At 38.5% G+C, this 24,628-nt stretch overlaps 1 protein-coding gene across 1 annotated transcript; it reads left to right on the top strand.

Annotated features, from left to right (window-relative positions):
- The first annotated feature begins 17,807 nt into the window (after positions 1-17,807).
- On the top strand, positions 17,808-19,394 carry LOC108977903. Its single transcript, XM_018947873.1, has one exon. The coding sequence runs from the start codon at positions 17,816-17,818 to the stop codon at positions 19,271-19,273; it is 1,458 nt and encodes a 485-aa protein (XP_018803418.1). The 5' UTR covers positions 17,808-17,815; the 3' UTR covers positions 19,274-19,394.
- The last annotated feature ends 5,234 nt before the right edge of the window (positions 19,395-24,628 follow it).

A 24,628-nucleotide genomic window follows, 5' to 3' on the forward strand; every position in this document is an offset into this window, starting at 1 on the left:
TTTTTTTTTAGGTACAAAGCTGGTTGGGGAGTCTCCACAGTATTTCTCGCACATCAAATTCGATAAGTTTGCTTATTTGCAGTAACTCGTTTAGCCAAAAATAAGTCTCAGTATCCGAGACGATGTTTCACGGCATAAACGTGATTGTCAGTTTGTCCCGAGGCCCTGGAAAACAGTCTTTTGAATTTTGTTCTGTTGGATGATTGTAGGGCTTTATTTGGTAAATTACCGCTATATATCCAACATAAATTTCAAATTAATGGTTTACTGTGACAGTTACTGCTCAAAAAAGTGTGTTCCTCTAGAAAACCACCCTTTATATAGTTTCACGTAGGTTAAGTAGTTTTGCGTAAATAAAATTGGCTTTCACTTTTTACTCATTCTCAACAATCTGTCGAAAAGTCTACCAGCAAAGTGGTTAAATTTTGCAAAAACTTTTGTTAATCTCATTTCTGTTTTGCTATTGGCTGGTTGCAGTTAGTTTAATCATAAAAGTTCTAGCCGCATTGAGAGGAAAAGTTTCGTTTAAGCAATTAGCTTTGATGTTTAAATTGAGCTTTAAAATAATAATTTAATTACATAATTTGTAACGGCTTAACTTTTTCAGCTAAAGCTTAAATTTCATCACAGAAACGATGTTTCAAAAATATTACAAAAAAAAATTGTCTGAAACCACAACCGGACGGATTTTGAGAAATGGTTTGTGCTTGAATCAGTATAAAATGGTTCTCACTTAGAAGCTGAGGCCATTGGACTTTCGTAAGCATCGTGAATTTACTAATTTTACTTTGGAATAACTTGAAAACGATAACGATTTTTTTAATTAAATCATCTTCTCAGAAGATGCTCTCTATCATCTGAGTAGTGCGGTAAAAAATCTATAAATTATACCTGAACAGCCATTGCATTCACCTACATTGACAGTTTAGTGTGATTCTTGGTTTTTCTGCTGGAATCATCGGTCCGTACTTCTTTCGAAATGAGGCAGTTGTTGTTAATAGAGAGCAGTATAAATCGATGATAAAATTTGTATAGCCGCAACTGAAAGAAGTTGAAGTCCTGACAACTTCTGGCTCCAACAAGACGTGCCACATGGCACTTGAAGCAATGGAGTTATTACGAGAAAAGTTTGGAGATTATTTCAAGAAATTGTGGGGTTATTTGAAATCAATGATTTTTAGCAATAAGTCAGACTCTCCTCCCTTAGAAATCAATATTGAACGTGTTATTCATGACATATGACTTGATTTTGTGGAAAGAGTACTCTAAATTGGATTCATCGAATTCGTTCCTACAACCGAAGATGAGAAGGCCATTTAAATAATATTGTATTCAGAACTTAATTTTATCGATTGTACTTCATACTAAAGAAAAAACATTTGAATTGCCTTAGTGTGTTTTTTAAAAAATCTTATCACTATTTTTGGAAAACTTTGTGTATCTGAAATTTCTAATCAGTATTTGTTTCCCAAAAAACTGAGTATATTAATCAATATCATTCTGACAAAAAGGGACAGATATTTAGTTCAATTTTAACTCTACATCGAACATTCTGTAGACAGTATACAACCTCGTTAGTCTTCTCTCAAATGAGTTAGATTTGGCTCTATTAACCACCAAAGCATAGAAAATTGTAATGTTTTCCAGAGATCTATTTAACTTATGTGTTTATTGACAATCAGGACAACAAGTATCAACAGAAAAAATATTAAAAAATGATTTGAGAACATTCTTTTAAAAAATAATAAAGGCCTTTAATCACCGATGACCGTTATTTATTTCCATATCAGATCTACTACTTTTTTATATTTCACGTGAAAACCTATTCGTCGAAATGTTTTTTTTCTGGGTTGGTACGACTGTCAGTGATATCTGTGCCGAATGTCTCATCAAAATAATTATTAATATTTAGTATACGCTATCCTTTCTGAAGTACATTGTGCGATTTTTACGATGAGTGAAATTATTCAACAAAGAAGTTTCATTAAATTGTGTGTGCAAATTCCGATTTCTGATGCCGAACCGTCAGAATGTTGGAAAAGGCCTTCGGTGATAATTGAGGGCAATTGTTTGGATTGGTACAAATTATGCAAAGAGGGTCAAAAATGTGTTAACAGATGATCAGCACGTCAATAAAATAAAGTAATTGGTACACGACAGTCGAGTAACAGTCAGAGATCTTACTGGTATCGTTGGAATATTAGAAGGAGAAACCCATTTTTAAGTTGTTGTACGTTGTTCAAGTCAATAAGGTTCTACCGTGCAACTGGTGGTTGATTTTTTGTGATAAGAAACTAATAGAACGGCATGAAAGCTTTCCCGAATAATGGCTTTGTCCAAATCGAACAAAAACTCCCCAAGTAACAAATATTTGAGCCCCAGTACCTATAGTTGACTTTTTACCGCAAAAGTTGGTCAATGTATAGTATGAGATATATAATATAATTGCAATTCAGAGATAATCTTTTCCTGGCAATGATTTATCTGTGTCTCAAAAATGGAGTGATAACACGTCTTTAGCTTCCCCATACCTAGTACAATGATTTTCGAACATAAGGATGAATTTACTTCGTATGATCGGTGATGGTATGTGAGGAACTTTAGTGAATCTGACGCATAAGCCGGTAACAGTGCTTTCACCAGAACGTCTTGAGAAAAAAGAATTTGCGGTGTTCACTATAACTGGGCCGGAAATTATCTGAAAATAAAAGATAAAGAAAAATTAGTTAAACTATGATCAAATCTTCCCCCCAACGTTCTCTGATAAATTTTTTCAATTTTTTTCAATTTTTGAAATGACAGCGAACACGGACTTTGAAGAAGTAGTTTTGAGAAAAACACATCTGCAGCTGCACTTCTAACCCGACCGCCCTCAGCTGTTAGAGTTAGAGCGTCAAAGGCCAGGAGACTAATAAGAAGATAACTCTAAGAATATTACTTCTATCGATTTTTCGAAAGTGAAAACCCCTACCTCCCCTTAGTGGTATGTCGCATTGGCAAAAATAGAAAAACTCGGGCCGATACTACCCCCAACTCTACATATGCGTAATGATTTTCGTTTTGCTACCAAACTTTATGTCGAATATGTTCGTCAGTGTTAGATATATATAGTTATCTATGTACTACTTATATATACTCTGGCTGAAGTGTACACCTTAAGTTAAAGTATTCGGTTGCTATCTTTCCTTCTTTTTCTTCTTTATACACGTAGATACTGCTTTCGCGATCGTAGACGAGTTTACAACAGCACGCCAGTAGCCCTTCCCTCCTTGTTCTTTGTTTTGCTTGATGCTGAAAATCTTCCTTATTCTGTATTGCGGCATAATCTTTTAAATTAGTTTTAATTTAATGGTTACATTTAATAGCCGTAAAAAAGTAAGGAAGAGTAAATTCTTCATTTCATTCTACTGATTTCGCTAGATAAATATATTCGAAAAAATCAACTATATGCGAATATGAATAAGTAGAGATGGCGTAATTTAATAGTCCCTTAAATGAATCAGTCAAAGTTTTCCTTGCTGCTCTTTGCCTTTTGCTTGGTTGCCAAACAACACGCCAAATGAAGGAGTTGTTGAAATAAATATCGAAGAAATTGTGTACGGGCTTGAAAGCTTTGAGGCAATGTCACGAAATGAGAAATAAACCATCATTGTCTTACATACTTCCTTCTGGTTGAGGCAACATTTATAAGGCGACTAAATACCTTCAAGGATAAGAGAATTATAAAACCAGACATTTTTATTGAATGACGACATTATGTACACACATGTACTCAATTATTCACTTTTTACTTAACTTTACTTTATCTTAACGGAAAAATTCCCTCCTGAAATTCGGGCGTAGTTAATAAGAAGTCTTCATCGAAGCCTTTTATATAAAAAACTACACACATAACGTCATTCAACGCCTCTCACTCGCAAAATATTGTATAAAGAAACCACATATGTTCAACCGTTATATTTGCATTATTTCGATTACTAGTATACCCTATTGTTACTCAGTTGCATCCCACGGCGCTAAATAAAAATTAACAATAGAAGTGCATCCTTTGTCTTTCTGCAATGTGTTGCTTGTGTTGCCTTCCCCAGTGGCGCATATTTGTTTCAACTTACCTTTACCGCACGCAATTATGTAAAACCATCGGTTGCACAAGCATTCGCATATGCAACTCGCGACGTAATCACTAAAAGAAACAAAGTAAAGAGCAACATCCCTAGCGAACTGGTCTAAAAGTGCTCTTAAGCGATTTGAAATTCCAGCCATGCGCGGTGATTTTTTAAGAGCAAAAAAGAGAGCGAAGCTGCTTCACTTTGTTATGAAAGCGTGTTGCTGAAGGTCAGTTGCTTGTAATCGCGTTTGTTGTGCGCCCAAATGCAACAGGCTCCTTTTTCTGCATTTCAAATTACCATTTTATAACTAACTAACCGAATGTCTTCACTCAAATTATCAATTCAGTGAGGTTGGCCAGCAATTTATGCTTTGTGGGTTGTTAAAGCAATCACAGTTCGAGTTCAAGGGAAAAGTAATTAAAGAAATTCCGTGATAACCTAACTTAGCGCAAGCAAATCTGAATACATGACAGTGTAATACCAACATTTTGGTTGGTAATAAATAAAATCTCCTACAATTTACCAAAAACACGAAGCTTTTGAATAGCCTTTGAAGCCAAGAACATTTTATAAAATTGACAATGGCCGATTTTGAACTGTGGATGATCCCAAGATGGGAAAAGGCACTTGCATTGTTGAGGACCGTACTTTGTGAAATAGGTTTAACTTAAACAAGAAAAAACGTTAACTTCGGTTGCACCGAAGCTAAATACCCTTCACAGGTGCACATATGTTGGTAACTATATGTTCAGTTTGTATGGAAGCTATATGCTATAGTGAGCCGATCTGAACAATTTCTTCGGAGATTACATTGTTGCCTTAGAAAATTATCTATGCCAAGTTTCGTGAATATATCTTGTTAAACGTGAAAGTTTTCCATACAAGAACTTGATTCCRATCGTTCAGTTTATATGACAGCTATATGCTATAGTGAGCCGATCTGAACAATTTTTTCGGAGATTACATTGTTGACTTAGAAAATTATCTATACCAAATTTCGTGAATATGCCTTGTCAAACGTGAAAGTTTTCCATACAAGAACTTGATTCCGATCGTTCAGTTTATATGACAGCTATATGCTATAGTGAGCCGATATCAGCAGTTCCGACAAATGAGTAGCTTCTCGAAGAGCAAATGGTGTTTGCAAAATTTCAAAACGATATCTTAAAAACTGAGGGACTAGTTCGTATATATACAGACAGACGGACAGACAGACGGACATGGCTAAATCGACTCAGCTCGACAAATGATCTTTTATATATATACTTTATAGAGTCTACAACGCTTTCTTCTGGGTGTTACAAACTTCGTGACAAAATTAATATACCCTGTTCACGGCATAAAAATTTGGATATTAAGTCTTAAAACGGCGACAAATATTTTTACTTTTCACTGTCTTAACGTGTGAAATCAAAAGCGCTCTGACCTCGATGTCACAAGACAGTATAAAATGAAGTTTTGTTTTCTAACTAAAACCTCATAGAACTTGAATACAATAAAATGCTAGGAAAAGATGAACTTGGTGGAAGGTGAAGAGCTCACTCGATCTCTCATGATTTACAAGGTAGAAGCACCTTACGACTATCAGCTGACAACCACTCGCCAAGCTCACGTGAAAGACAAACTCCGTGAAGACAATGGTTTTCTAGCAAGATCCCTTCCACAGTTAACTAAAATTTTTAAGTCCCAAAATTACCTGTCCTGGTTCTGATAGAGGTAGCTAATTTCGAGCGAACAATCAGTGAACTCAAGGCTAAGTATTAGAGCGACTTTGTTGTCGGACTGCGCTTCACTCTACCGTTTCCGGTTTGAAAAAGCTGCTGTATTCAAGAATCCTTAAATTGATGACCGATTGATGAGTCGGTCTGACAATTTGAATGTGTGTATGTTTTAAGTTGACACCTCTACCAACTTTCCCCACTTGCTCAGTCTTTTCCTCCATCAGCTCATCTCAACGATACTTCTATCGCAGGTATGAGGGCAGAGAAAATACCACCAGAGGTAGACTTAGTGTCATACGGATTCAAAATATCCTGAATGTAGTCAAGATTTGCATCAGATTCTACAGCGAGTCATACGTGAGGTAACCACATTCCCTCCAGAGCGATATTTTCGAAACTCGGATATTGTAAAAAAGAGAGAGATGACGATGACCTGTCAATTTAAAGAAACCATTAAAAGATGGATGGAGTCATGTGTAGAAGTTCACGCAAGTGAGGAAAGTTTTCTGATCGCCATTCACTTGGGAGTGGCCAGAAACGATTCTTTTACATATGACTCAAGCAGCTCGCGACTTACGGTCCTTGACCAAGTTCCTCTGGATAGCCTAAGAACATCTGTTTGAAGGCGAGCTAACTTGAGAAGGCGAAACATCCCCTGCATAGGGTTGTGCGATGAGTTTGGGACCCGCCACGTAAAAAAACACCCCCAATGAAAACGCAACAATAGCCTCGGATGAGAGACCCCACTTTTGATGACGACCATGGCAAACGAAATAAGGACTACGAATTGAGGGCATGCACCTGGAATATCCGGTCTCTTAATTGGGAAGGTGCCGCTACCCAGTTAGTTGATTCCCTCGTAAAAATAAAAGCTGGCATCACCGCCGTCCAAGAGATTCGATGGACGGGACAAGGACAGAGACGAGTAGGTCCTTGTGGCATTTACTAGAGTGGTCATATAAAGGAGCGCAAGTTTGGTGTGGGATTGGTGGTATCATTCGCTCCGGTGAATGAACGTCTAGCCAAAATCCGCATCAAAGCGAGGTTCTTCAACATATCGCTGATTTGCGTCCACGCCCCGACGGAAGAGAAGGACGATSTGACCAAAGATGCCTTTTATGAGTGCTTTGAGCGCACTTATGAGAGCTGTCCCTGCCACGATGTCAAAATCGTGCTTGGCGACTTTAACGCCAGGTCGGTAAATTCAGCCTCCACGAGGAAACATCCCCAAATTGGTTGAGGCTGATCGACTTCGCCGGGGCCCGAAACATGGTTATCTGTAGTACTAGGTTCCAGCAAATGAAAATACATCAAGCTACCTGGTTGTCGCCGGATCGAAAAACCACCAACCAGATCGATCATGTTGTGATAGACGGAAGACACGTCTCCAGTGTTTTAGATGTGCGTGCGCTCCGAGGTCCTAACATCGAATCTACGTTGTTGCAGCCAAGATTCGCACCCGCCTCTGTGCAGCAAAAACCGCACGCCACCAAACACAAGGAAGGTTCGACGTCGAGAAGCTGCAATCACAACAGACAGCCTAACGATTTTCTACTCGGCTTGCATTCCTGCTCTCTGAAAGCACTCGTCAACAACTCGGTATAAGGGAACTGTGGGACGGCATATCAAACTCCTTACGTACAGCTGCAACCGAAACCATTGGTTTTCGAAAAGTGCAAAAGAACAGCTGGTACGACGAGGAGTACGGCCTATATCGCAACGTTACGATCGAACATCACACGTGCGGGATGAGATAGTTACCGAGAGTTGAAGAGGGAAGCGAGACGCATTTGCAAACAGAAAAAGAAAGAGGCCGAAATGCGTGAGTAAGAAGAGTTTGATAAGCTGGCCGACTGGGGTAATGATCGAAAATTCTAAAAAAAAATGTGGCGGCTTACAGAAGGAGCATACTCTTGTAGAACCCCCCCAGGTGATCTATTCACCGAAGCCCAGAGCATACTTAAGTTACGGAGGGAACACTTCTCCAGCCTGCTGAATGCCAGTGAACGTACAACGCCAGGAGAAGGCGAACCCGATTCCCCAATCGATGACGATGGAGCAAACGTTCCATTGCCCGACCAGGAAGAAGATCGAATAGCAATTACCCGCCTGATGAGCTATTCAAACACGGCGGCGAAGAACTGATCATCAGCTTCTTTGTAAAATATGGCCGGACGAAAGCATGCCCATCGATTGGAATTTAAGTGTGCTATGCCAAATCCTCAAAAAGGAGACCCCACAATCTGCGCCAACTACCGTGGGATAAGCCTACTCAACATCGCGTGAAAGATTAAAGCCCACCGTCAACAAACTGATTGGCCCTTATCAGTGTGGCTTCAGACCTGGAAAATCAACAACCGACCAGATATTCACCATTCCAAATCTTGGGAAAGACCCGTGAAAGGAGAATCGACACTCACCACCTCTTCTTCGATTTCAAAGGTGCTTTCGACAGCACGAAAAGTAGCTGCCTTTATGCCGCGATGTCTGAATTCGGTATCCCCGCAAAACTAATACGGTTGTGTAAACTGACGTTGAGCAACACCAAAAGCTCCGTCAGAATCGGGAAGGACCTCTCCGAGCCGTTCGATACCAAACGAGGCGATTCCTTATCGTGCGACTTTTTCAACCTGCTTCTGGAGAAAACAGTTCGAGCTGCAGAACTCAATAGAGATGATACCATCTTCTATAAGACTGTACAGCTGCTGGCGTATGCCGATTATATTGATATCATCGGCCTCAACAAACGCGTTGTTAGTTCTGCTTTCTCCAGACTGCACAAGGAAGCAACATAAATGGGTCTAGCAGTAAACGAGGACAAGACGAAATATCTCCTGTCATCAAACAACCAGTCGTCGTACTCGCGACTTGGCACTCACGTCACTGTTGACAGTCATAGCTTTGAAGTTGTAGATAAGTGCGTCTATCTTGGAACCAGCGTTAACACCACCAACAATGTCAGCCTGGAAATGCAACGCATGATAACTCTTGCCAACAGGTGCTACTTCGGACTGAGTAGGCAATTGAAAAGCATAGTCCTCTCTCGACAAACAAAAACCAAACTCTACAAGTCACTCATAATTCCCGTCCTGCTATATGGTGCAGAGGCTTGGACGATTACATCAACAACATTGACGTAGTTCAGCGAATTAAAGACAGCGGCTACATTGGCTAGGTCATGTTTTCCGGATGAACGAAAACACTACAGTTCTGAAAGTATTCGACGCAGTACCCGTGGGGGGAAACAGATGTGAGTCATTCTGTAGTTTTGTATGGTTGTCATAATTTAAGGTCCACTACGTCGTCGCTTCCGAGTTCAAATGGCTCAGAAAGATTTCTTCATTATGCTATACTTTATTTTCAATATTTGTAATTGTTTTTTGTTTTTTGTCTTTATGTTTTAGCTTTAATCAGATTAAAACTTGACGTCTCCTAAGTCAACATGAACATTCATTTATCTAAAATTCCCTGCAATGAGTATATATATAAATTTGTAGCGTTTTGTTAGCCTAAGATAACTACTTGATTCACTTTCACAACGTGAACGTAACAACAAATCAACGCGAATCTAGGATAATTGCCACACTTACGCTCGACATTGCAGCAAACTGAAAACACGATTGTTAGCGCGCAAGAAGGCAACACTTATATCGTGCGAAAGTCTTCATATAACTTACAGCATCTACTTAAAAACATATACATACATACATGTGTTGTATGCGGATATATATGTATGTGTCACGTACACATTGAAACCCAAAAACTCAGACTTTCTTTTCGTTTCATTAGTTGAGAATAACTCGGCACACGCACACAATCAAAAGTTGGCATTAAACTTCGTGTTGCGACTTTTGGCGTTGTCGCCCCGGAAGGGTGGAGGAAAACTTCTTATCTCATTTCCAGCGCTTTTGAAATTCGCTATCATTCGCGCTTCTAGGAGAACTTCTTAAGATTTCCTAAGGTATTATTACCCCCGTCCATGCTTGGATCAAGCAGTAACAACTTGTGAAGCGATTGTAGTCACTCTTAATGAAAGTGTTGAAAACATTGCATGAATACTTAAGCAATTAACGCGTGCCATTCGTTTACCCAAAATATAAAATCGCTCCCAAACTCAGTGACACACACACATTCATGCGGACTTATTTTCGAGTGCAGTCTAGAGCCCGCGCGAAATCTCTGAAAGATGAAAGGAGATCAAATTTTTGTTTGAATGGAATTTACTATTCGTTATCACACAATATCAGGAATATTCTAATAAGTTATTAAAGGGAACGAGAATTTTCTGAAAATTTTAACCATTCAGTTCCGTAAGCTTTTCCGTACGCGGTTCTCTAAAAAAAATATAGTTGGGAGACAATTCCCCAGGTGTTACAAACTTAATACATCCCGTTCAGGGTATAAACAAAATGATTGCAACAAACTTAGATCGAAGGGAAGAAATTTAAGAAAAAAAATTTTTACAGTTATAAATGCAACAAATAATCAAATTACTACTTTGGAAAATAATATTTTAAAAATGGATAATATTTGGATAAGTGTTTCCGATAAATTTAAAAAGAAATTTAATTTCAGCACTTAAAGTATTGAGAACACTCATGTTGTCCTATGGCATGCTAGAAACTGATTTTGAATGAATGCATGAATACCCTTCGCCTTCTAAGGTTTCTGAAAAACAAGCATAAAGGTAAAACGATTTTCTGAAAGCAGCTTTTAGATGACATTACGAAAAGCTAATTGAGATTAGGATGGTCGAAGTTCACGCACTTGAAAGTGACCAAAAACTTTAATATATGGCTCAAGCAGCTCACGTTATCCAGCCTTAAACCAAGTATCCTCTGGACAGCCAAACGTAGAAAATGTTCGGTTTCTTAATTGCAAAGTTGCCGCTGCCCAACTGGTTGAAACATCCTCAAATGGGTTGAGACTGATCACTTCACCGGAGCTCGAAATATAATTATTTTCAGTACTTGATTCCAGCATAAAAATCAATTCCAACAAAGAGCTGATAAGGAGCATACATCAGACCCGTAAAATAAGGACCTGACCAGGCTATGTCCAAATTTGGTATCCACGCAAAACTAATATGGCTGTGAAAACTGATGTTGAGCAATACCAAAATCTCCATGAGAATCGGGAAGGACCTCTCCGAGCCTCTCAATACACTTGGAATCTCCAATTGGCGCCGAACAGTGAAAAGGCAGAACTACTGGCGCGCTGTTGTAAACAATGCTGTAACTATATAAGCTTCTTCTATGCCAACAAGGGAGACGAAGAGCTAAGGTTATATTCTAAGTCAATAAAATACCGAAAACTATACACCGTCATACATTTCCTACTGGATCTCTACAATATACGTGTTGTTCGTTATTCGGCTGCTTAAATGAATTCACTTAAGTGTTGGTGTAGTAATTTGCAGTTAAAATAGCGCTAAAACTAAGCACACATCGGAGATTAGACGCCATAAAATTCTCCTCGCTATTTTCCACAATTTTAATTTACGCGCCAAAATTTCTAACGCATTCCACACATCCACTCAAGCGGATCGAAAGAAGAAAGCAAAATAATTTCATTTTCAAACGGCGGAATCGAATATGCAGTGAAAAGTCTGTGGCAGATAGACAACTTTTGCTTTTGAAGCAGCAGACAAAAACAGATTTAAATTTTGCCGAAAAACAAGAAAGAACCGTTAATATATTTACGCATTGTGGGCGTGCGTAATTATCTTTAGCGCATTCTAGAGTTGCCACAGGGTGTAGTGTTGTCGTAGGCGTTTGCTTGTGTGTTGGTGTTCCGTATGCAAAGCAGGGAACCATTTTAAATTACTCGCCACTTATTAGTTGTGATAATTTAATTTCGGGTTTTTCTCGAGCACTCGAAGCAAATGAATAAATTTGCAAGTGCTGATGACTTGGTAAGCATAACCAAAGCAGCATTGTTGGAAGAATTTCATAGAATACTTCATATTCCGCTTCTTGCCGCACTTGATTATATTCATTATTGTGCTTTCTTATTGTTATTGTTGCAATTCGTGGCACCCCATCATGGGAGAATATATTGTATTTGTAATTAGCACATTATCATCAATCATAGCGTCTGCGTCTGTGGCAAGGCCGCACAACAAGTAGATGATTCAATTAGCGCTCAAAAGCCACACAAACGCGCAAACTACAATCTAACGGTATGGGCGAATGTTTTTCCGGTAAATGTGGTGATTGGAAATTTGAAAACTTGCGAGTTAATTATTTTTTATTAATAATGAGCGAAATTGAATTGCCTAGAAATATATTTTAAATTCATTTATAATTAAGCAATTAAAATATCAGAGCAATTTAATTGGGTTCCTATGTTTGACTGATTTTAATAGGAAGTTCTGCTGAAGCACAATCACGTTCAGTGCAAATGGATGGACTCGCGAGCGTCTCCCTTTATTTATAGTGCACTCCTTACCGTGCTCTAATGAATAATTCGTAAGATGTTTAATTGCAATTTCTAAAGCAATTCCAGCGCGATTAAACCAACTAATCCCAACAAGGCTCTAGAGCTCAATCAATCAATTACTAAGTCAGTTTTTGCCTTAACAGCGAGCGGTTTTAAGATTCTGGGAACGTAACACAGTACCGACAGGGAATAATTAAGGACACATTATGATATTAGGTTGGAAAATATCTCTCGCTCTTTGGTTCTTTATTAAATGCTTCATCAAAAGTGTTACATTGATCGGATTTAGTTCAAATATGCGCCGTTTCGTTCAATAATCTGTTTCGATCTAGACGGCCACCTCATAATACCTTCCTCGTAGAAGACCCCTCTTTATTTGCGAAGAACTTGGACAGCCACTTTTCACAAGCCTCTTTTGAGTTAAATTTTATACCAGCAAATGCATTCGCAATGGACAGGTGATAATCACTTAGCACTATGTCCGGTGGATGCGATAAAACCTCCCATCCGAGCTCCCGTAGCTTCTAATGAGTCATCAACGAAGTGTGTGGTCTGGTGTTGTTCTGGTGGAACACTACCCCTTTCAGGTTGACCAATTCTGCTTCAAGTTGCCCAGTTGTTCGTAGTAAATGGTTGAATTAAGCATCTGGCTATAGCGGAGCAGCTCATAGTGGATGATTCTCGATGGACTCGACCTTTTCCAACTATTATTTTTATATTTGCGTGACTATGGATCGAAACGTTAGTTGAGTAAACTGATTGAGTTCCTTTACACAAACAATACCACATCCAGTTTTGTATTAGCTACAGTTTGAAAGTTCTTCTGCTGCATTAACATATAAAACACAGCGAAACGGCAGACTGTTTAATTGGGCTGAAGCGGTCCGGTCAGTGAAGCCTTATGCTCCAGAAAGAGATACAGGAAATGATGACGGGTGGAAACTAAAGTGGTTACAATGACCTCTTCTGCATTAGAACCATCTCAATTTTTTTGCATAAGTCATAAAATACCTCAAAAATCCACAACATTATATATTTCAATAATGCACAGAAATGCAGAAGCGATACTATTGTGGTTGAGCGATTAAGAAAGTTTGGTTGGACATCTTTGGCGACAATTATGAAACTCGTCGCAAAAAATATCATTCCAGAAATACGAATATCTAATAATATACATTTCGCATTCCACAATGTGCGACCGGAATCTGATCGTGGAAAGGTCCTTTATTCTGAATCTTAGTGGTAAGTGACCCATTGAAAGGGCTCTAAAGATGAGGCTGCCGGGTGATGCCGCTCTCATGGTTAGAGGGAAATTCCTGGATACCTTTTGAATTAACACTAACTTACCTAAATGTTGTATAAAACTGCATTTGTTTAATTCGAAGAAAGTATAATATCCCCGATGCATTCCTTCCCATTGAGGCTTTTGCCTTCACCCAGTCGAAAAGGCAAGTATTTAGTCCCCGTTCATAATAAGAAGCTATCGTGGACGCCCAGTATTGACGAGAGGGCGAATTTGTTGCCATGTATTGTTGCAAATTAGCTATTGAGAAGCAGTGAGTTTAAGTTATGTTTTGGCTTTACGAAAGGGTATCTAAGCAAATATTTTTCTATGGGAAATTTGTATGGCAGTGGGCGCTGAGTAAAGCCACACCCGCTAAGCAGTTAGAAACTGTTCAACGAGCGGTTCTCATTAATGTCATTCTACCTTTAGCACTTGTGGACATAGCCGGCAGTTATATTGTTGTGAAGGTTACTATCAGACCACTGGAAACTAAACAGGTTAAGTATACTATATAGCGAAATACTCTTTTATTTCGACTACATGGCTGATAACTTGTTACCACTCATAATGACATCTTCTCCACACACATATCTCTGCGAGGATATGCGTGTTCGGGCAGTGAGCATTTTCATGAATGGATCGAAATTAAAAGGAAAGATTGAAGGGGCTGTCTTCTGCCGAGAGCTCTCAATCAAATCCTCTTTCAAACCGCCAGACCTTTAAAGTATCTTTCGAGCAGAGGTGCCAGCCATCAAGGTAGCAGTGGATTCGTATGCTCAGCAAGCATTGGTGGCAAAAGCCTTCTGCTCCAGAGTTTAACATAAAAGGTCGATTGAACTCCTAGCTCCGCAACAGAGTCGAAATGGTTTGGAGGACACAACTTATCAAAGTTGCAATGAGGAAGATGAACTGTCACTTTTCCACACAGTCCATCTAATGTTAGACTGAGGTTACAGCATCTCGGTTGCCATAATATTTAAGAACCCGGTGAATTGACTGGAATTGATATTAGCCGCCTCATGATGAGAGTTCAGGATATCACAACGGATTTCCACCTTAAACAAGGCTAGGTAAATTGTGAGATTAAATACTTAATTTTCCGCAGTTCAAAGCAAGTTCCTCACAAATTGCCTTAATATATATGTAATATATATCTATATACACAAAATTCTATAGCGTCAAGTACATATGTATATATATTCAAAAATTAGCTAAAAAAATCTCCGGAAAAAATTCGATTGTGTCCGCCAAAAAATACTCTTTAGCTGACCAATATATCAGCAGAGAAAAACGAAGGGAAATGAAGTGCAGTCCAATGGATTTAAACTGTTGGCGGAGGTATGAAAGGTATGAAGGTTGACGGAGGGTCGTTGCTTCGTTTGTAAGTGCTAAGCCAACAAGAAGAAGAGAAGCTTGGCATTTTTTGCGCTATTATAAAGCGGACAGCGAATAAGGTTTCGTCTGGTAGCAGTTTATCAAGCTGTCTTTCGAAAGACATTTGTAAGCTAACAATACACAACATAAGCCACTGCAAAAACTAGAAAAGCGACGTCCGCTTGTGTACAAAAAATAAACAACATGAAAGCTCAAATACCTAAAAGTATGCATTCTCTGCACGCCACAAGTGGCAGCAACAGTGAAATATATGTAAAAAAAAATGTGTGAATAAAGAGAAAATGGAAAGAGGCCAATTTGTAAGTCAGCAAAAAGTTGACTGGCACCACATACTAAAGGGTAATATTTACACCCTAAACAGGGTTCATTAAGTTTACCACGCAGTATGTACCACATATAAGGAAACGCCGGAGACTCCAAAAAGTAACTATATACATATATATAAATGATCAGAATGACGATCTGAGTGGATTTAGCTTTGGTCCTCTGTCCGTTAAAAACTACTAAAAGCGAGATGATATGAGAGGTCTGTAATGGAGCCGGGTTAAAATCGGACGACGGGTATGGCGCCGCCCACTTTTAGAAAATAACATATCTAAGGACCCGCTCTACAATTTTCGACCAAATTTGGTACGTGAAAATCTTCTGAATTCTTTATGTTACAGTGGGAAAGTGGACGAAGTCTGACTACTAGCGCCGCCCATTTTTTACTGAAATCCCATATCTCGGAAACCAACCAAGCGATTTCACCAAAATTGGTATGTTATTATTTTTATATTTCGAAACCGAAATCGGAAAACCACGCCTACTTCCCATATAGCCAAATTTTAAGTTCCACTTCATTCATTCACCTTCCAGTAGACAAATCAACAAGCATTCAGTGTAACAAGATAAAACCTTGCACGAATAATGTCTTTAGTGGCATACAAATGCTGATGATCAAAATTGTTGAAATTCAACAGAAACTATTCCAACCCCTAGTTTTAAGACTTCTAATCTCAAATATCGGGCAATTTGTGAGATACGTAATTGATATTCAGGGATAATTCTTCTCTATCAATAGGTTGTTTTCATGTCTAAAATCGGCTGAATCGGACCAGTACTACTCTAAAACAGCTTTTAGTAGATATTTTTACATTATATTTCATCCAAGGAGAGAGGTGGAATTACTGCTGTAATGAAGGACCTTTTGCTTAGCGCCGTCGGTGATCGCATCTAGCTCGAAAAATATTACAATGTTTGTTTTAAAGAACTTTACTGGGTTTTCTCTTAACAGTATTTTTTTAATGAAAAATATAGCTTTTTCAGGTCCCTAGCTTTGATTCATGCTTGTCGTAGTATAAAATTTTCATTGCAGCCAAACTTAGTCCTTCCTTACTTGTTGTCTTTAAATTTGCATAATCAAGCTACACAAACAACAGCATGTGAAACATAATTGTTTATACATATACACAACCAAACACATACCAATATCTACATATAAATAATGTACCTCATCATGTAATCAATCCTCCCACTTCCACTATACGCCTAAAGAACATAAGCTCTCGCTTATTCACAATCCACCGTTACGAAGTTGAAAGTAGCTTCTCTTTATGGCACTGTGCTGTGTCTTGTTCTAAATTCTGTTTTATCAAGGTTGATATTTTCTAAACACGTGTTTACTGTATATCTTTATATGTTTTTACTCCCGTACATCACTCAGGTACGGTTTCTTTTTATTTGTAATTCAATGGGATGTGAGCACGTGCACAGCCAAAAACTGGACTGCCGGCCCCTCAATAAATCATTCGTAGTAAATAAAAGAATGAGAAAATAAAAAAAAATTGTTTTAAGAACAACCAGAGGCTATCGATAGATGAAACACATAAAGATATCAGAAAGCCTTTGCCTATAACCACAGATAAGACTGCCACTGTTGTCCCAGTGTTAACAGTGTTTGCCGGATGGCCATTGCTGTGAAAGATAAGCTTTCTTTATTTGAGCGACGAGATCGAATGTTTTGTTAATAAAAACCATACATCTTTACTTTACTTTAACAAATATTCCCTTTTTGGTCCTAAAACACGGCCTTTCTCTTTAAAAAGAGCGAGTTCGTAAAAATTTTACTAATTTGAAATTATAGATTGATTTACAAATTTTAAGAGCTTCTATAAAATTCTTAATTATATAATTAACAATCATTTGTAATAATTATTTTTTAACTTTTCTTCAAAGACATAATCAATCCAATTATGAAATATAGTCAATCCAGTCCGTTAGGTATCATTATTTGCAGTAAGTGAGGTCCGACTCATTTTCGGCCACTAAACAACTGTTCATCTTCATTTCATTACAACAATCTAAAGAATATAATACAATATATTGAACTTGCTTTTGCAAAGTATATCAAAAACATCCATATAAGAACTTCTTTTCGTGTCATAAAAAGTACGGTAACCCCGGAAGCGGAGTTCCCAATCTGAATTCGAGCAAAGTAACCCTAAAATATGTAAAGTTTTCACAATTATCTGAGTAAAACTCTATGCAGAAAGGTAATAGAAAAGGTATTTCTAAATCTTTATTGCGCTGCCAGCCAAAACACAAACTCCCAGTAACTTAATTGCTATAATAATATAATAGTATACCGCTAATCAATGGTAATAAAATCTCAGTGAAGTAACAAATAATTTGTAATCTAAAATTCTACAAATATGCCATAAACGCTTTAATTTTTCAGTTGCGGTGGATTATGGGTTATCAACCATTACGAAGGCACATTGGTCTAAACTTGATTAGATTTGCGTGCCAAACTTTGATGGTCTACATTTATTTAAATACCAAATACCTCTCAAGACTTTAACAGTTTAACGCGAACGGCCGAAATGTACTCGGGTGGAAAAGCGGTGAAGCTCGCGCTACTGCTAGCTTGCTTATTAGCAGATGTGGAGGCAGGCATACTGCATTCAAAAGAGACCGCAGTAAAAAGCTTACTTCCGAATACTGAGAATGACGGACCCCGCACACCATATCCAACATTATCTACGGCTGATACACACCCCACACCTCCATACATAAACGTAACTGATGAAACTACCGACGTCACCACGGACGGGCCGTTCAGCAGCACAACCCCACCACCAGAGATTAGTGGAGGCGTCGTGGTGCGCGGTGACTGTGCATTCGATGTTAATGGTGATCTCAATGATCCAGCACCGATCTTCACACCACCAAACCAACTGGAATGGTTAGTGCCGAACCCTGCAGGTGTGGTCGAATTATCTAACGGCGCCTACATCGATATGTACTGCGACACGTCTTTCATAGCGCCGTTTAGCAATCTTACTAAAGTCACAGCACAGTGTCTACAAAAGCAGTACTTCCTTGTCGATGGTGTGATTCATCCATTCTCCGATTTTAGCTGCACCAGTTGGCCAGCATACACGGCACGTCGCACTGGACGCCCCTGCAATGGCGGCACAGATCTCGTGGAAGTTGGTTTCGTGCTCGCCTCGGGTTTCCTACAAATCATGGATGTTTGCCACGATGAAGTGAACGAGGTAACCCGTTACGTTCACCACAAGCTTAATCCCTCCAGTGCCGGCTATCAGCATGGCGTCACACGTCCTAGCTTCATTACCGGTGACTTTTATGCTGGCAAAAATGTGAATAATCTCTACACGAAGGTACAACAAAATAACACTATCAGTAAAATACTCGGCATGGACGCATCGCCTTTCTTCAATGACACCATCGATGTGTATTTGGCGCGTGGTCACATGGCCGCCAAGGTGGACTTTATTTTTGGCGCACCCCAAAAGGCGACATTCCTCTTCGTGAATGCGGCGCCGCAGTGGCAGATGTTCAACGGCCGCAATTGGGAACGTGTGGAGGACAGTGTGCGTCGGTACGCTAGCGATCAGGCATTGGATTTAGACTGCTATACCGGAATTTGGGGTGTTTCCACGCTGCCAGATGTTAATGGCGTACAACGCGAGTTGTACCTGGCCTTTGACGAGAACAATAACGGTCTGATCCCAGTGCCAAAAATATATTTCCGTGTTGTCATCGATCGTAAGTCGCGCAACGGCATTGTTTTAATAGGTGTCAATAACCCGCATGTGACTTTGGAGGAGATCAAGAAAGACTATGTGATCTGCAAGGACGTGGGCAAACGTATCAAGTGGGTTAGCTGGGATAAGGAGAACCTCATGAATGGCTACTCGTACGCTTGCGCTGTTGACGATTTCATTAGTGTGGTAAAGGACTTACCTTTGGAGGACTTGTACACCAGCGGTCTATTGGGTGTAGAAGAACTGACCATCGAAAATATACCGTCTTAGAAGACACAGTTAGCTTTGTGGCCAAAATGCTGAATTCGGTTTATTAAAATGACCTTCTAAGGCAATAAGTGTAACAGAGCTTTATTAAATATTTTTGAAATTCTAAGCAACGAACAGCAAATCATTTAAGTGTTTCATTCATCCACTTCTAAACTTATTTTGATAACGACGCGTAATAAATCCGCAGAATGCCCTCTTACGGCAATAAATAATTATAAAAAAATTATTGGCAATCTTTATGATCGGATGAAACACACCATTGAGTAGTACTGAGTACTTCATCAATAAATCATTCTTTCTTTGGTTTCATGGGCTGACTTTTCCACGTCTTCAATCTTCCGATACTCAAATTTATTTGTTATACTTTGTAGCGATCTGGTTGTCATTCCAGATGAAGTTCAAAACTCCGATTGAATCTCCTAGTGGTGTACAATGGTGAACCAATAAATTTTGTTTCCAGAAGGCTTTATCCTTTGGACAATATGGTCAGTGACGGTTCCTCTTTAGAGAAGAAAATAATAAAGAAATTTCTTAGAGTGTACTTAACTTCACATAGAGGCACTCGACAAATAAGAAGAGCGGCTGGTGTGACTACTTGTATGAAATATTAATACTAAATACCAGTAGTTAAAAGGCTTATCTGTGAATAGATAAGTCTTTGTTGGTTTTTTGGACCCTAAGATAGCGAACTTTATGATTCTCAATGTTGATATATTACCACGCAGAAGTTGATAATAAACAATTTATACATTTAACGATTGCAGTCGTTTATGTTTTGTGTTGCTAAAAATTAGTTATTGATCGCCACTCGGGCAGTAACATTGGTTCCTTAAGAAGCAAACTGAAGACAGCGAATAAGTATTGTATATTTCAAAAACAAAACAGTGGCGAGTTCCTCTTAATTTTTTTTTATATGAGGGACAAAGAAAACTCTTGTGATTCAAAATTTCGTGTTTTTCATTAATATAGAAATTATAAGAAAAACCTTTAACTTCAGTTGCACTGAATCTATAATACCCTTTACAAATTAAAAAAAAAAAAAATCAAAAGCTTCAGAAGAACAGGCATGGTGGGAAATAAAAAAATATTTTAAGCATTACTTGTCAACTGAATATGCAAAACTGAATGACAAATGAAGTTCTCTGTGATATTGAGCCTAATATTAAATTTTGGAGAGTAGCCAATCGAACAAACTATAGCAGTTGTTCGAACAAGCTGGCAGCACTTGAGGCTTAATCTTGCTCTAATATGTTCTCTTACGTCAATGTATTTGCGCGACGTTTCTTTTTTAAAAAGAGTTTGAGAATTTTTGAGTGACCCTCTGACCACTTTGGGCTTAAATTTTCTCTTAACGCTTTGGTTTTATTTCAAGTCTTAAATTTAATTTTGACAGTATTTTATCATTTGAGCCACTCTCAATTCCCTACACAGGATAGTGCGCTTGGTTTGGAACCCTCCACGTAAAAACCGACAACAATGCAAAGGTAACAACAGCCTTCGCTGATGTAAACTCGACTACAACCGCGTAAGCGGTGTTTACGACAAAAAAGGATAAGAAGAGTCATTCGCAATATAAAATCTTTTCTAAAAAACCCTAAGACAAAGTTGGTTGCACCGAAAAAAGTAGTTATACTATTTTAAAGGGACATAAAGGATCAATTTTTATTTGAGATCAGAAGAATGGCGAAAGACATTATAGTCCAAACTATTTGAAAAAGTGCTAACTTATTTTCCATTTTAAAAAAAATATTATTGTTCATTAATTCGAACCAACAATTCGCGATAGATACAGGGTTCTAAATAACGAAGTGATCAGAAAGTGGAGACGATTTGAATTCCTGGAGTCCGTGCTCGTCGATACACTAATTACCTGAAAGTCTGAGTATGTTAATGTTGCAGGTCAGTAAAACAAGATCACTGTCACGCCTAGATAAGGCCGTTATTAGAGAAAAACCAAATGGTTATAACTAATATAGATCAAAATTTAAGCTGAAAACTTATAAATTCTACGAAAACATATCAACCAGATTTTGTGACTGAAACTTTTCCTTCCAGCATTGCTTGATATAAACATTAAATGTTACGGTGATCATCTTTATAATTTGTTCGCTGTCTGTGTGTATGTATGCGAACCAGTCCCTCAGTTTTCGATATATCCCTCTGAAGTTTTGCACATGATCTTTTCTCCCACAGCAGCTGCTTATTTGTCAGAATCGACACTATCAGATCACTATAGCATACAACTGCCATACATACTCTTGCAGAACCCCAGTTGTGATAATGTGCGTCATGCCAAGAGCATACTAAAATTATGGAAGGAACACTTCTCCAGCCTGCTGCATGGCAGAACGCCAGAAGAGGCGAACCCGTCCGAAGAGCAACAAAGCGGCGGGATCCGACGTATTGCCGGCCCAGATATTCAAGGCGGCGAAGAACTGATATGCATCAACTCCTTTGTAGAATATGGTATGACGAAAGCATGCTCGAAGATTGGAATTTAAGTAGGTTCTGCACTTACTGAAGAAAAACGAAATATTTCCTGTCGTAAACAAACAGTTGCCACACTCGCGACTTGACTCCCACGTCACTGCTCACAGTTATAACTTCCAAGTCGTAGTTGTAATTTCATCTATCTTGGAACCAGTATTAACACCAACAACAACGTCAGCTGCGGACTGAGTAGGCAATGGCGAATACCTCTGTTGACGAAACTATGAGCTGTACGAGATATACGACAACATTAATACAGTATATGGTATATAGCAAATTGAGGGGTCAGTAGGGTAATCTTTTAATTTTTTAATTTTTTTGCATTCTCTGTTCCCTTACATCCTTCGGATTAATGTAGAAACCCACTTTACCATTGGAAGGATTCGAAAAAGGCCCAAAAATAATAATACCGCTCGACGTTCGGAGCGCTCGGAGTGCACATTTCAAACTGTATACGCGTTTGTCTCAAAACACACTGTTTTAAACTGGCGGACATGACTCCGGTCGAACTATTCATCCGATTTTCTTATTTTGTTTAATATTCACAAAATGCCTGGCTATCGTCGCTCACAATTTTTTATAATTCATTGAAAATGTTATGGCAAAATTTATGTAAAAAAACATAGGGAAAAAGTAAAAAAAAGGTAATTACTTTTTTATTTATCAACAGTTTTCCATGATTCTAGTAGGGACGATAACTATTCACGTACTTTTTAATGATAAATTGGATTTTATGCTTCACAAGATCCAAACATGAGAAATCGTGTCCGCCAGTGAATAAACGCATCTCATTCACTCAGCCATTTTTACGATAGATGTTATCAAAAATTCCGAAAAAAACACCTGGCTACACTTAGAATCTCCAATTGGCGTCAAGCATCGAAAAGTAAGAAACGACTGGCGCACTGTTGTAAACCCGGCTTTAATCGCGTAAGCGGAAGTAGATTATAGCTTCGGTTATTTTTTCTGCGTTTAGCCGCTAAAAGCAATGGGAGTGGCAGTGTACACTTTTACATGAAAACCCACTTTTCACTATTAGATTGATTTGCATCACATTTCTTTTCGGTTCACTTGGCCATCTTTTACTTAAGTTACAATTTTAAATCCTTAAACTATTAAATTGACGCAATCATAGTGTTAATAAATAAATTAAATGAAATCTCACAAATAGTGTTTACAAATACAAATGAATTATGTAAACTGTGTATTTGTGAAATTAATTTTTTTGCGCGAAATTACTGAAATCGATTTATAGCGGTAAACACTCCATCAAATACACTTGCTTTTTACGTTAAATTTGTGTTCACTGAATTGCTCATCTGTTTGCGCATGGATATGTGTCAACACATGCACAGACAATAACATTTATATGAAAATGCTAACAATGGAATGACTTTGTGGCATTGTAACTACTAACTAATGGTAAGCCCTGAGCCAAACCGCTTTGGCAGCAGCCGAGCATTCAACTGAATGACAAATATTTGCACAGCAAAGGCCAACAACAAACAAACAATTGCGCAACAATGGAAATATTTGTAAACATTTTTACTAAATTCATTTTGTGCGCCAATTGGGTGCCGGCTCTTAACGAATTCATCAAGGCGAAGCAAAAAAATATATAAAAAACAATTACTTCTACTATTGCCAAAAAAAAGTAATTGCATAAACATTTGATTTCCCTTAAAAAAATTCATTTGCGAATGTTTTTGTAAATTTTCACCACCAATTGCGCAAATTAGAATAGTTAAGGCTCAATCAACTCATTAAACTTTTCAACCACTAATGCTGGCTTATCCCAACCAACGCTGTGCCCACAAGCCAACAAAAGCTATGCCGAATTGCAGTAATTCCGAGCAACACTGCCGTCATGTTTTAATTAACTGTTAATTCGACCAATGTTCAACACATTTATTACCTGCCAATTGTAAACGATCGCATACAAGCCTAATTAGTGTGACATATAGGCCTTATATCCTTCAACTGCAGGCCTGGTATATATATATTATAGCAATTTTCATTTGATGTGAAAATTGATGGATTATCTGCTCGGCTGTCGGTTTCAGAACCAAACCACTTGTGTCCGCCACAATCAAACGTAATTGATAACGGTACACACACATATATATCAATTAACTCAGGCTGTTTGCATAGAAGCAATATCGCAGCAAAATTAAAATGTTTACATTTGTTGTATACGCATAAAGTATATAGCAATCAGTGTCCATGGGTGCGTATGAGTAATAGCGGCACTGTAGGCGCGCCAAGCGTTTGTTAATGCCATTCGGGTAAACGGTTCCAAATTTTGGTAAATGGTAAACGTGTAGTCGGCTGATTTCATCTGTGATAATGAAGAGTGAAGTTTTATTATTTCTTTAATTCTTGCTACCAGGAGCGCAAATATGCATTATACATTCCAAAAAATATACCACGCGATTTTCTTCTTCTTTACTGTTAACACCAGCGCCCCAGTCGTTTCTCTTTTCGCTACTTGTCGCCAATTGGATATTCTAAGCGTAGCCTGGTGATTCTCCCCCTGGTCCTTCCAACGGGGTGGGATCTTCCTCTTTCTCTGTTTTCCCCGACGGGTACAGCGTCGAATACTCTCATTCGGACAACATTACCTAGTCAGCGTAGCCGCTGTCTTTTAATTCGCTGCACTATGGCAATGTCGTCGTATATCACGTACAGCTCATCGTTTCATCCAATGCGATATTCGCCGTGGCCAATTTGCAAATAACCATAATTCTTTCGCAGAACTTTTCTCTCGAAAACTCGCAACGTCGACTGATCAGTTGTTGTCATCGTCCAAGCCTCAGCACCATATAGCAGGACGGGAATAAAGTAGAACTTACGGCTATATCAATA

The sequence above is a fragment of the Bactrocera latifrons genome, unplaced genomic scaffold (genome assembly GCF_001853355.1).
Source record: "Bactrocera latifrons isolate USDA-ARS-PBARC rearing strain unplaced genomic scaffold, ASM185335v1 scaffold_97, whole genome shotgun sequence".
In the NCBI taxonomy this organism is placed as follows: Eukaryota; Metazoa; Arthropoda; class Insecta; order Diptera; family Tephritidae; genus Bactrocera; species Bactrocera latifrons.